General features: G+C 38.9%; 1 protein-coding gene across 3 annotated transcripts in view; it reads right to left on the reverse strand.

Moving 5' to 3' along the window:
• The window catches only part of Ecpas (Ecm29 proteasome adaptor and scaffold), a 103,231-nt gene that overhangs the window by 75,049 nt on the left and 14,233 nt on the right, over nucleotides 1–13,949 (reverse strand). For all 3 annotated transcript variants that reach the window (XM_070011525.1, XM_070011512.1, XM_070011515.1), the window contains 2 exons: nucleotides 6,054–6,184; nucleotides 899–1,015 (listed from right to left, as the gene is read on the reverse strand). In XM_070011525.1, the coding sequence (XP_069867626.1) occupies nucleotides 899–1,015; nucleotides 6,054–6,184 (248 nt within the window). The remainder of the gene's footprint in view (nucleotides 1–898; nucleotides 1,016–6,053; nucleotides 6,185–13,949) is intronic.

Below are 13,949 nucleotides of genomic sequence, written 5' to 3' on the forward strand. Positions count from 1 at the left end.
CCGATGCCTTTCTTTCTCTAATCAAACTAGTCTCATATAATCCCTTACTAAAAATTATCCTCATTAAACTTTACTTTTTAACTGATACATAAGAACATAAAAATACACATATTAGTTAGGTAATGTTTCATTATATGGACATAGTGTGTAATGCTTATTTTACATTAGACATTGTTGTTTCACTTATCCTTTTTATGGTTGAACCCTCAAAATACTTTCCTCGAACTTTTTGCAGGCTTGTTTTGTTGTTATTATTGTGCTGGTTTTTTTGGCTTTTGTTGTTGTTGTTGGAGATAAAGTCTTGCTATGCTATCCAGGCTGGTTTGGAACTCCTGAGTTTAAGTAATCCTACTGCCCCAATGATTCAAGTGTCACAGCTGGCACCTCAAGCTTTGGTAAATGCAAAGTGCATTACTGCACCTCACTCTACTGTGCAATATTATATTGTTAAATGTACTCTACCCTACTGTGTAACAGAACAGCAGAAATTCTTGCCTCTCTCTAAACGTAATTTAGTATCCACTAGTGAACTTTTTCCCATTCCTCTTCTTCTATTCTCTGCAGCCTCTAGTATCTACTCCTTACTTTCAATTTCTAGAAAATCAACTTTTTTAGATTCTATATGAGATCATTCTTTTTCTTATCAACACACCTGACAAGTCACTTCACCAGCATTTCTTTGTCTAATGTAAACAGCTATTTATTACCCTGCTCCTACCATTTTCTTTAAAGCAGTATTTCCTTGGGATCAGAACTTAAATGGTATATCACTTTTTTAAAAAAAAAAAATCTCGTATTTTTACTAAGAAGTAGTCCCAGATAAAATTATTTGGTGGCACTGAATAAACATTAAGAAAACTTACTGTAAGTCAGAAAAATATTGCAAAACAACACTCACTGTGACAAAGGAAACTGCAGCAGGATCCTGGTACTGAACCAACAATGTCTCTACTGGGAGTTGAATTTTGGGGCGGCTTTTTATACGCTTATTCAAGTGAACCAGTAGCTCCATTACCTAAAATAGAGTCAGAGTTATCATCATATCTTAAAAACAAATTCACTTCTCAGATAATATTTATTTTAGTCATTTATAGCTGCCTTATTCTTTCTTCTTGTTTGTTAATGTTTCTATACTGGGGTTTGAACTCAGAGCCTTGAGTTTGCTAGATAAGTAATCCACATTTGAGCACTGCCTCCAGTCCTTTTTGCTGTAGATTGTGTTTCAGATAGGGTCTTTCTTAGACTTTCGTCCAGGCCAATTTTGGACCACAATCCTCCATCTCCACCACCTGAGTAGCTGAAATTACAGACATGTATCACCACCCCCTTATTCTTTTAAAGAACATAAAATCTCACATGTCAGAAAGATAGTTCAAAGTATGAGTCTTGTAATACATCATAATACAATAAAATAAACACACACACACACACACACACACACACACACACACACACACACACACACATCGATCTTGTACCAATAGATTATGTGCTAAGAGAGAAAGAAACTGAGCACTGAGAAAGATTTTGGTGGTGGTGGTGCTCCTGGGGCTTGAACTCAGGGCCTGGGCACTGTCCCTAAGCTCTTTTGATCAAGGTTAGCACTCTTAACACTTTGAGCCACAGTGCTTCCAGTTTTCTGGAAAGTCCCATGGACTTTCCTGCCTGGGCTGGCTTTGAACCATAATCCTCAGAACTCAGCCTCCTGAGTAGCTAGAATTATAGGCATGAGCCACCAGCACCCAGTGTGAGAAAGATTCTTTAAACTTTCACTTATGCAAGAATCAAGACTTAAGACAACTATTTTGAGGGATCAAGCATATACTATTTTCTATAAGTGTGTATGTGTGTGTGTGTGTGTGTGTGTGTGTGTGTGTGTGTGTGTGTGTGTGTGAGAGAGTGAGAGAGAGAGAGAGAGAGAGTATGTGTAAGTGTGTATGTGTATATGTGTGTATGCTGGTACTGAGTCTTGAACTCAGGGCCAGGCACTAACCATTATTTTCACTCAAGGCTGGCACTCTCCACTTGAGCCACAACTCATTTCTAGCTTTTGTTCGGGGGAGGAGAGAGGGTAGTTAATTGGAGATAAAGAGTATTACGGACTTATCCTGCCCAAGCTGGCTTTGAACCATGATCCTCAGATCTCAGCCTCGTAAGTAGCTAGAATTATAGGCATAATAACTTCTACCATTTTAAAATGTGTTCTGTAGCTTGTAAAAGTAACAACAAAAGTTCAAAGGAATGTGCTTAGTATGTGCTTAGCATGTGCAAAGTTCTGCAGTTTCATCCTAAGCACCAAAGAAAAACAATTTTAAAGACCATAATTTTAACATACTTGATCTCAGACCAGAATGCGATAAAACTAGGCAAATTCCAAATATTTCTAGCTAAAAATAATGCTCTTATAATTACTAATTAACTCAAAAAATGAAACTAAATACTACATATCAATATAACTATGGAATAAGCAAACTAATAATCAAAGGCAAATTGATAAACTGAGGCTGTTACTGGCTCTGAGCTTTTTAAACAAAACCATCTTTTCTTAAGAAGTATTTAAATTGGCAGCCAACCCTACATTTTGAAGTTTATAGTTGATATCTTCCTTAAAAAGTTCATTTATCACTCCAAACCTCAGTTTCATCCATAAAATGTGAAAAAGATTTACCTCACAGTATCATGTAAAAATAACTCCGTAGCGTTTACAGAAAATAACTATTATTATTATACAAATAATAAGTGTATCATAACTATTGCTATTATGTAAATAGTAATAATGAGTAGAAATAATTTGAATAAAAGTAGAAATAATACACTTAACAAAAGGAAAATTAAGCTGGGTGCCAGTGCTCATGCCTATAATCACAGACAGCCTGGGCAAGAAAGTCCGTGAGACTCTTATCTCCAATTAACCACCAGAAAACTGGAAGTGGTACTGTGGCTCAAGTGGTAGAGCGCCAGCCTTGAACTCAAGAGCTAAGGGAGAGCACCCAGGCCCAGAGTTCAAGACCCACAACCTACAAAAAAAAAAAAAGGAAAATTAACATAAAAGTTGGTTTGCAGTCAGGCGCCAGTGGCTCACGCCTGTAATCCTAGCTACTCAGGAAGCTGAGATCTGAGGATCGCAGTTCAAAGCCAGCCTGGGCAGGAAGTCCGTGAAACTCTTATCTCCAATTAACCACCAGAAAATTGGAAGTGGTGCTGTGGCTCAAATGGTAGAGTGCTTGCCTTGAGCTGAAGAGCTGAGGGATAGTGCCAAACCCAGCATTCAAGCCCCACGACCGACAAAAAAGAAAAAGAAGAAGAAAAAGTTGGTTGCCTTTCAAAATGGCCATAAGAAAAGCTTAAACCTGGGCTCAGTGATAGCATTTTAAAGATCCTAGGCCAACTCCTAATACCAAAAAAGAAAAATAAATAAATCTTTGATAGTATTAATAAAATTGGAGACAGGGAACAAGAATAGGAACAAAGAATAAAATAAAAAGAAAGGAAAGGATATATAATCTAAAATGTAAAAATGATTAGCCAGGCACCAATGGCTCACCCCTGTAATCCTAGCTACTCAGGAGGTTGAGATCTGAGGATCACGGTTCAAAGCCAGCCTGGGCAGGAAAGTCTGTGAGACTCTTATCTCCAATAAACTACCCAAAAGGCAAGAAATGGTGCTGTGATTCAAGTGGTAGAACACTAGCCTTGGTCAAAAAAAGCTCAGGAGCAGTACCCAAGCCCTGAGCCCATCACAGGACCAGCAAAAAAAAAAAAAAATAGATGATCACAGGTTCTTTTCTAAAAAATACAAAGAAACAAAATATTCTAAAAAAAGCAAATGAGTTTAAAAATCAATACCCACTGAAATTATGAATCATGGTAAAAGGCTCTGTGGGGAGGCAGGAGAGGGTAAAGGAGGATGCATCTGGTCAAAGAGATTTATTTGCATATATGAAAATAGAACAATTAAGTTTGTTGATACAGTTTGGGGAAGTAGAGGAAAACAACAGGATGAATTTGATCACAATTACAGAATATGCACGCATGGGAAGTGTCACAACTTGTCTAATTAATATATGCTAAAAGAAGAATCATTTTTAAAAAGATGAAAATAATACTCAGCCTGAACTAGTAAGAGATTCTCTGTCTCCTGGCTTCTACTGTGGGTCTGCATCCCACGCATCTCCAGCAGCCTGAGCCACTGTGCCACTGCCTCCCATTCCCTTTCACATTGGTACCGCTGACTCCTGGGTTCCTCCTACCTGTCTTCCTCTCATCCACTGAACACATTATGATGGACTTCTGAGTTCCCTGAAGGCACCACACTCAGTCTCAGCTCAAAAACCCCGTACCCAGACTCTGACTTTAATGGTCTTCCTTACCTCTCAACCTTGCTGGTTACTGAATGCCATCCTACCAACAGTCTAAATCATATCCCCAGATATGTTCTTTCATTGAATCCTTTCTTTTTCTATTTTAGCAAGAATCATAAACTGTAACTATGTACTATTTACCTGATTGGTTAACACCAATCTCCCCCCGATAAGAGTTGCTTTCACTCACCTAACAGTCAAGATTATTAATAGTAAGTAACTGGACTAGTAAAACTAAATAGACATCAACTCATGAAGAGCCTTTTAGACCTTGCTAGATAAGAGAAGGCCACCCTCTGTACAGTATTTTTACAATTAAAAAAAACTTATTAAAAAAAATAAAAAAGAGAAGGCCAAACAAGTTTTAAATAGGAAAGTGACAAGACCAAACACACATCTATCGCAATAAAAGATTAACAACAGGCCCTACAAATATATGACAAGAATGTCATTCCTTCCTCTAAACATTCTTAAAGATACTCTTTCCCCACTGAACCTAAATCAGGCCTCAGAATCCTTCTAAGGTCAGACCTCCAGGAATTCACTGCCAACTAGTTGGAGATCCTTCCTTAAGAGATGAAACCTGATGATAGCTAAAAGACTAGAAGAGCCGGGCGCTGGTGGCTCACGCCTGTAATCCTAGCTATTCAGGAGGCTGAGATCTGAGGATCACGGTTCAAAGCCAGCCCGGGCAGGAGAGACCATGAGACTCCTATCTCCAATAAACCACCAGAAAACCGGAAGTGGCACTGTAGCTCAAGTGGTAGAGCGCTCGCCTTGAGCTGAAGAGCTGAGGGACAGCTCCCAGGCCCAGAGTTCAAGCCCCACGACCGACAAAAAAAAAAAAAAAAAAAAAAAGACTAGAAGATCTATTATAAATATACCAGAAGACTACTAATGAACCATGTTATAAATCAAAAGAGGAAAACACTACATGTATAAGAGTTTAAAAAATAAAATACTGATGTTATAATAGTTTAATGTTTAAATAGTCCTTTACAAATTATTAAAACAGAAACTATACAAGAATATTCTGCTTTTCACCAGGTGCCGGTGGCTCACGCCTAAAATCCTAGCTACTCAGGGGGCTGAGATCTGAGGATCACAGTTCAAAGCCAGCCCAGGCAGGAAAGTCCATGAGACTTTTACCTCCAATAAACCACCAGAAAACCGGAAGTAGCACTATGGCTCAAGTGGTAGAGGACTCGCCTTGAGCTGAAGAGCTGAGGGACAGCGCCCATGCCCAGAGTTCAAGCCAGAAGTTCAGAGTTCAAGAAGCCAGAGTTCAAGAAGAAGATGATGATGATGATTCACTTTTCAAGACAATTTTTTTTGCTTTCTTTTAGTTAAGGTTATGCTTATTCACTGTTAGCAAATCACTAAAGAGTATTTTTGCCCTTTACCACATCAAATCCCATATTGGAATCAAGACATAGATTTTAAACCAGGTCTGTACTCAGTCTAGAACAATCTATGATTATTTTATCTGCCAAGTAAATAGCTGGGGCTAAGTGTAGCTATGCTAAGCATACAAACTACTTTTACATCTTGAAAACTGGTTTTATATTAATTATCCACTTTGAAAAACTGTTCTTAGAATCATGGGCCTGTATTTCAACAATAGGAACAGAAAACTCACTTCACAATACATATCCATTGAATTTCCCCCAACAGTCCCAACATATTGCTTACCTTTTTCCGCACTCCTTCTTGGGTGCTGGACAGTTTGAGCAAAACAGGAGGAAGGAATTTAGATATAATATTTTGCAACTGTTCATCGGTTTCAGCATGGCCAAGTCGTAAAAAGACCCGTTCAAGCTGATCTATAATATAAAAAGAAAACAAAACAGAACTTGGCAAATCAAACTTAATCAAGACTATTTTTGCTTACTTTTTTTTTTTCTATATTGCAGGTTCTCAGTCAGAACAAGTCCTGTACAGGAATGACTGACAAAGTTTAGAAAGCAGCACTAAGAAAGTATTGTATCTACTTTGCTCTTACAACTGTTCTAACACTTAGTCTCTAAAAACAATAAAAAGGGCTGGGAAGGTGGCTCAGTGGTAGAGTGCTTGCCTCGCATGCATGAGGCCCTGGGTTCGATTCCTCAGCAGAAAAAGCCAGAAGTGGTGCTGTGGCTCAAGTGATAGAGTGCTCACCTTTAGCTGAAAAGCTGAAGGACAGCATTCAGGCACAGAATATAAGCCCCACACTGACAAAAAATAAATAATAAAAAATAAAAATAAAAAATTTTTAAATGAAAATGGAGGGCTGGGAATGTAACTTAGTGTAGAGTGCTTGCCTAGTACTCAGGAAGCCCTAGGGTTGATTCCTCAGTACCACATAAACAAAACAAAACAAAAAAGTAGCACTGTGACTCAAGTAGTAGAGTTCTGGTAGCCTTGAGACAGTGTCTAAGCCCTGAGTTCAAGCTCCAGGACTGGCAAAAACTAAAAATAATAAGAAATAAAAATGGAAATAAAGCCAAAAGAAAGTTTTTTGATTGTTTTGTTTCCCAGCTGGTCATGGGGCTTGAACTCATGGCCTGGTTAGCACCCAGGCCATGAGTTATACATTCAAAGCTAGCATTGTACCACTTAAGCCACAGCTCTATTTCTGACTGTTAGGTATATGGACCTTCCTGTCCAGGCTGGCTTGAAACTGTAATCAATCTTCATCTCTCAGCCTCATGAGTAGCTAGGATTACAGGAGTAGTCTCCGACCAGAGTTCTCTTTTTACATACAAAGTTCTCAGGTTTTCAAAGAACTTAGTTGCTAGAAAGAAGAGCAAGGCAAGGAATTTCAATCAGATGAAACCATTATACAAATGAAGTTTCTCCAAAGACAGAATCACTATCCAGTAGTGCTTTACTGTGTTGGAACTACTGAACTATAGAGTGAAACAGTTTCCACTAAGAGAGCCACTATGACAAACAGGTTAGGTGAGACCATGAGGTATACAGAGTAAAACCCACACTGTGATTAACTAGATAGCAAGTACCTTGTATCTTCAACCAAGGCATTACAGGATAGAAGGAAAGGAAAGAATGAGGGAAACCTAAAAAACATCTACACAATTCACTGTAAGGGACTGTTAAATTTTTAGGTGTTCTTAGCATGCATGGCACTCTAGATTCAATCCCATGACTAGGGGAGGGAAATCAGATCCTATAATGGCATTGTTGAGTTTGGGTTTAGGGGGTCGGGGTATTTTGGCTTGGTTTTTTGGTGGTACCAGTGTTTGAACTGAGGGTTTTGCACTTGCTAGGCTTGCTTGGTTATGCCTCCAGCCTGTCTTCTTCCTGATTATTCTGGAAATGAAGTCTCACAGATTTTCCTGCCCAGGTTAGCTTTGAGCTGAGATCGTTTGAATCTCAGCCTTCTGAATAGCTAGGATTACATGCTCATGCTCATCAACATTATCCTGATTGTCATGACCTTGATGGTCATGTTTGCTTTTTTAAGATTGTTACAAAATTATCCATGGCAATAAAGGTGCTTCCCATGTGTCTCGGTTTGGGTGATAGTTGCACACATATACACATTCGTAAAAAGACATCAAGTTCTACACTTTCATATTTTTTATTGTATCATTTATACTTCCATTTAAGAATATATTTATAGAAGCCCTTGTTTACACAGATTAAAATACTTGCAGATGAACTAATATAGTTACTGAGATTTACTTCGAAAATAGGAAGTATAATCAATAGAAAGGAGTCATATCAATGAAAACAAAGACTGGTCATTAACTGATGATAACTGTTCATTTTTGTGATAAGATAGAATAACTCTTGTTTCCCTCAAATTTCCCGTAATATTCTTCTAAAGGATGACAGATTGGTCAATTGATTCGTCCCAAAGGCAGAAGCACTGAGATCCTTGTAGCCACAAGGAGTCATTTTAAGTTACCAAAAAAAAGTAATGTTTTATTTAAATATTTCCCCATAAGAAAAAGTTCAAGACCTTATGAATTCACTGGTGAATTCACCTTCATAAACTCTTCTGTAACAGAAAGGTAGGAAGAGAGTACTTCCTTTCTATTGTTTTACAAGTCAGAATAACCCTGAAACCAAAAAAGGGCATGCCAAGACAGAGAAATAATGTATGTCACATGAACATACAGGCAAAAAAATAACAACACTAAAATTATAAGTAAAGGGGCTGGGAAGGTGGCTCGGTGGTAGAGCGCTTGCCTTGCATGCCAGAGGCCCTGGGTTCGATTCCTCAGCACCACATAAGCAAAAAAGAAAAAAGCCGGAAGTGGCGCTGTGGCTCAAGTGGTAGAGCGCTAGCCTTGAGCTGAAGAGCTGAGGGACAGCACCCAGGCCCAGAGTTCAGGCCCATGACCGGACCCAAAAAAAAAAACATTATAAGTAAAATAGGAAATCAAATCCAGTGGTGTATAAAAAAAAAGATGGCATATCTAAAATGGGACTTACTCCAAGAATGCAAAAGTGGTTTAATGTTGTTTAAAATCACTGTAGAACCACATTAACAGAATAAAACAATAATGTGGTCATCTGTGTATGTTCAGAAAAGGTATTCATGTCGATTAGATAGAATGAAATTATCCAGTTGAATAAGCTAGAAAGAGAACATCCTTAAGCTGATGAGAAAGTTAACAAAATTTACAATATTAACTTTAAAAGTAAAATACCAGGGGCTGGGAAGGTGGCTCAGTGGTAGAGCGCTTGCCTTGCATGACTGAGGCCCTGGGTTCGATTCCTCAGCACCACATAAGCAAAAAGAAAAAAGCCGGAAGTGTCACTGTGGCTCAAGTGGTAGAGCGCTAGCCTTGAGCTGAAGAGCTGAGGGACAGTGCCCAGGCCCAGAGTTCAGGCCCCACAACCGGACCCAAAAATAAAAATAAAAATAAAAAAGTAAAATACCAAATACATTCCCCTTGAGTTTAAGACAAAGATGTTCACTACTCATATCTGTATTGCATATATTCACAGTATTAAAATAAGAAAAATAAAATGTATTAAAATTGGAAACAAAATAGTTTCACTATTTACAGGTGATATCACAGCACACAGAAATTCAAAATAATCTACAGATAAATTCCTAAAATAATAAAATACACAAAAATTGATTTTCTATGTAACAGCCACAAATCTTTCAAAAATGAATTTTTTTTGGGGGGGGGGAGGTCCAGTCGTGGGGCCTGAACTCTGGGCCTGGGCACTGTCCCTCAGCTCTTCAGCTCAAGGCTAGCTCTCTACCACTTGAGCCACAGCGCCACTTCTGGCTTTTTTTCTTTTTGCTTATGTGGTGCTGAGGAATCGAACCCAGGGCATCAGGCATGCAAGGCAAGCACTCTACCACTGGGCCACCTTCCCAGCCCCTCAAAAATGAAATTTGAGAGTCAAGTATGGTAGTATACATTTGTAATTCCAGCACTTAGGAGGCTAAGAAAGTAGGCAGGCCTGGCTACATAAGTAAATTTTAAAAATTAAAAACATCTATTACAATAACATCAAGACACATCAAATGCCCAGAAATTAATCTAAAGAAAGATATTCAAGAACTATGTAGAAAACTAAAATATACTGCTGTGGGAAGGAAAACCAAAAGAATAGCAGATTCACAGACCATAGAACTCAGTACAATCGACAACTCCTAATCCAAAAATCTGAAGTGTTCCACCATACAAAATTTTCTCAGATAATATGGCCTAACTGAACGTGACTGGTCACAGCCAAAATGCAGGTACCCTACATGTACTGTATGAAATCACCTTCTGGCTCTGTGTATAAGGTGTTTATATTGGTTTAACCCCTAAGACTAGGGCACCAGTGGCACATGTCTGAAATCTTAAACTGCAAAGGAGACCAAGATTAGGAAGATCACAATTAGATTGGGAGGCAATTCAAGGCCAAGGCAGACATAAATGCAAGACCTATCCTTAACCAATTAATTGGAATTGTGATACATGCCTGTCATCCTAGCCACATGGAAAATGAGATTTAAAAACAAATCACAGTTCCAGGCCAGCCCAGTGAAAAGAGTCTGCAAGACTCCATCTCAACGGATGTCTTTCATTCCAGTTATGATGGGAACTGTAAAATAGACAGACCTCAGTCCAAGCATTGGCCCAGCTACAGGCAAGACCTTATCTCAAAATAACCGGATAGGAGAGGGGGAAGACCAGAGTAGTAGTAGAATACCTTCATGGCAAGAGTGTGGCCTGAAGTTAAAACACTCCAGTATAGCCAAAACACTGGTGGTCCCAAGCCTTTTGCATTAGGATTATTCAACTTATATCAATAAGTTGTCAATTCTCCCCAAACTGATCTACAAACACTACAAAGCAGTAAGAATCCAGCAGATATATATATATATTTATATATATATATATATATTTATATATATATATATATATATTTTTTTTTTTTTTTTTTTTTTTGGTCCAGTCGTGGGGTCTGAACTCTGTGCCTGGGCACTGTCCTTCAGCTCTTCAACTCAAGGCTAGCACTCTACCGCTTGAGCCACAGCACCACTTCCAGCTTTTTTCTTTTTGCTTATGTGGTGCTGAGGAATCGAACCCAGGGCCTCATGCATGCAAGACAAGCACTCTACCACTGAGCCACACCTGAAGAACACTCAAAAGGTGATTCTACAACTTACAAAAAGGCCAGGATTTGCAACGATGGTTCAAAGAAAAAAAACGAGAGGAGAATTTGCCCAGACTTTCCAAGATGATCCTAAAAAGGAAAATGAGCTTAGCCAGGCACCAGTAGCTCATGCCTGTAATTCTAGCTACTCAGGAAGCTGAGATCTGAGGATCTCGGTTCAAAGCCAGCCCAGGCAGGAAAGGCCATGAGACTCTTATCTCCAATAAACCACTCAGAAAACCTGAAGTGGCACTGTGGCTCAAGGGATAGAGCGCTAGCCTTGAGCTAAAGAGCTGAGGGTACAGCGCCCAGACCCAGAGCTCAAACAGTCAAAAAAAAAAAAAAAAAAAAAAGGAAAAATCAGCTTAGATGACCAGATCTCAAGACTTACCTAAATGAGAGAAGGGATGGGTTAGGAGCGATGGGTGGCAATATTGTTAGACACCTTGCATTCATATACTGTTTTGTGGAATGGGAACTTCTTTGTACAACTACTTAAAGATAATAATTTTTTTAATGTAAAAAAAAGACTTACTTAAAGCTGCAACAGTTCAAAGTCCAGAATGAGACAGAAATAAGCCAGATGAAAGAAACAGACAGAAAAAAAAAAAAAAAAAGAAAGAAACAGACAGATACACATCCACACCCATACGCCCCCCCCCCGCCCCCACATACACACAGGTCATCTGATGTGCAACAAATTTTACTTACTGCAGTAGAGATATAATGCTATTTTTTTTAAACAATGCATATATATATATATATATATATATATATAAAATCAATTCCTGGTGGATCACAAATCTAAATAAAAGACAAGGCTGTACATCAGTGCTTAAGCATGCACAAGATCCTGGGTCCAAGCCCAGGACACATTTTTTTTAATCCAAATATGAAGGATAAAACAATGAAATTCCTCTCCCTAGAATTTTCATTGGTAATAACAATATTCTCATTAACTTGAAGCAGAAAAAAGTAATCTTCCAGTGAGAAGATTGGTAGAGACGCCTAGAAAATATGATTTCAGAAACCCAGTCTCACAGATCAGTTTATAAATGTACATTTGAAAATGCATCTGAAAGAATCATCATAATCCGACAAACTAATGCAATTTAAATAAAAATACATCAGTGATTTTCCTTCTTGATATTTTCATATACTTTTCAAATATGGTTCAGTAAAAATCTATTTCTTTTTGAGAATATAAAAATACTTTTAGAGAATCCATGTTTTAGCCATGCATAAAACTCACATTTACAATTTTTAGAAGGTAGTGATTAAAAGGATGGTAGCTCAAAACCAGAAGGACAAAAAGCATCAGTAAATGTTTTAAGTATAAGGAAAAAAATTAATTGCAGACTGTGCGTGTGTTTGCAAGTTCTAAGGTTTGCCACTGGTACGTAGCTAATTGCAGAATTTTTAAGTGTGAATTCAAGGAACTTTAGAGAATATGGAAGTATACAAATAAGAATATCTGATTTCGGGCTGGGAAGGTGGCTCAGTGGCAGAGCACTTGCCTTGCATGCCTGAGACCCTGGGTTCAATTCCTCAGCACCACATAAGCAAAAAGAAAAAAGCCGGAAGTGGCGCTGTGGCTCAAGTGGTAGAGCGCTAACCTTGAGCTGAAGAGCTGAGGGACAGTGCCCAGGTCCATTGTTCAGGACCCACGACCGGACCCAAAAAAAAAAATAGAATATCTGATTTCAAAGAAAACCCCATGTCAAAAATTACATTCATGAAGGGAAAAAATTACTAAGAATGTAAACACATTCATTTACTTTCATTTAAATTAAGGACTGACCCCTGCCCTGCTTTCCCAGGTGCATACAGACATCAGACAATTCACTAAAGATACACGCAGACTACTTGTAGGCAGGGCAATCTACCTAAGCTTGGCTATAAACATTCCGTTGTGGAGACAAAAGAAAAAGCCCCCACCTCCCCAGACCTACCAGTTTTTTCATTAGCCACAACCTCCTTGCTAAGACCTCATAAAAACCCAACTCCTGTTCCACCTCTTGGCACAGTCCCCAAGGGGGAAGACTGTGCCTTTCATTGTATCTCAATAAACAGAACTTGCCTATGGAAGAAGATCTAGTCCAGTCTGTTTCCTTTCTTTCTCCTCCATTTTCCTAACTAATTCCCTAATTCCTATTATTCATCTGTCTTTAGTTTCTCTAAAGACAAAAGAGAAGCCTTCCACCTGCCTCCAAATATAAAATGAGCAATAAAAGTTTAAAAACTTGGAGGTAGGTATTAGCTCAGTGGTATAACTCTTCTTAGCCTAAGTTAACTCCAAAAAAAAAAGAAAAAAAGAAGAAAGTCCAAAGACTTTACTGTTTAGCTATCTTTAGCCACTTATATTTCTTTTTTTTCTTTTTTTTTTGTCGGCCGTGGGGCTTGAACTCTGGGCCTGGGCGCTGTCCCTCAGCTCTTCAGCTCAAGGCGAGTGCTCTACCACTTGAGCTACAGCGCCACTTCCGGTTTTCTGGTGGTATATTGGAGATAGGAGTCTCATGGTCTCTCCTGCCCGGGCTGGCTTTGAACCTCGATCCTCAGATCTCAGCCTCCTGAGTAGCTAGGATTACAGGCGTGAGCCACCAGCGCCCGGCAGCCACTTATATTTCTGAAAACATTAAATTGTTTGAGAAAATTTAAACTGTCCAAACAAACCACTCATTCTTCAAAACTCTATCAAGGGGCTGGGAAGGTGGCTCAGTGGTAGAGTGCCTGCCTTGCATGCATGAGGCCCTGGGTTCGATTCCTCAGCACCACATAAGCAGAAAAAAAAGCCAGAAGTGGTGCTGTGGCTCAAGTGGTAGAGCGCCAGCCTTGAGCTGAAGAGCTGAGGGACAGCGCCCAAGCCCAGAGTTCAGGCCCATGACTGGACCCAAAAAAAAAAAAAAACTCTATCAAAAATATACAGCTTTTTCTTACTTCTGAATTAAGGAGGAAAAACAATTTTTCCCC

Source organism: Dipodomys merriami, unplaced genomic scaffold (assembly GCF_024711535.1).
Source record: "Dipodomys merriami isolate MVZ:Mamm:240054 unplaced genomic scaffold, mDipMer1.0.p SCAF_11, whole genome shotgun sequence".
In the NCBI taxonomy this organism is placed as follows: Eukaryota; Metazoa; Chordata; class Mammalia; order Rodentia; family Heteromyidae; genus Dipodomys; species Dipodomys merriami.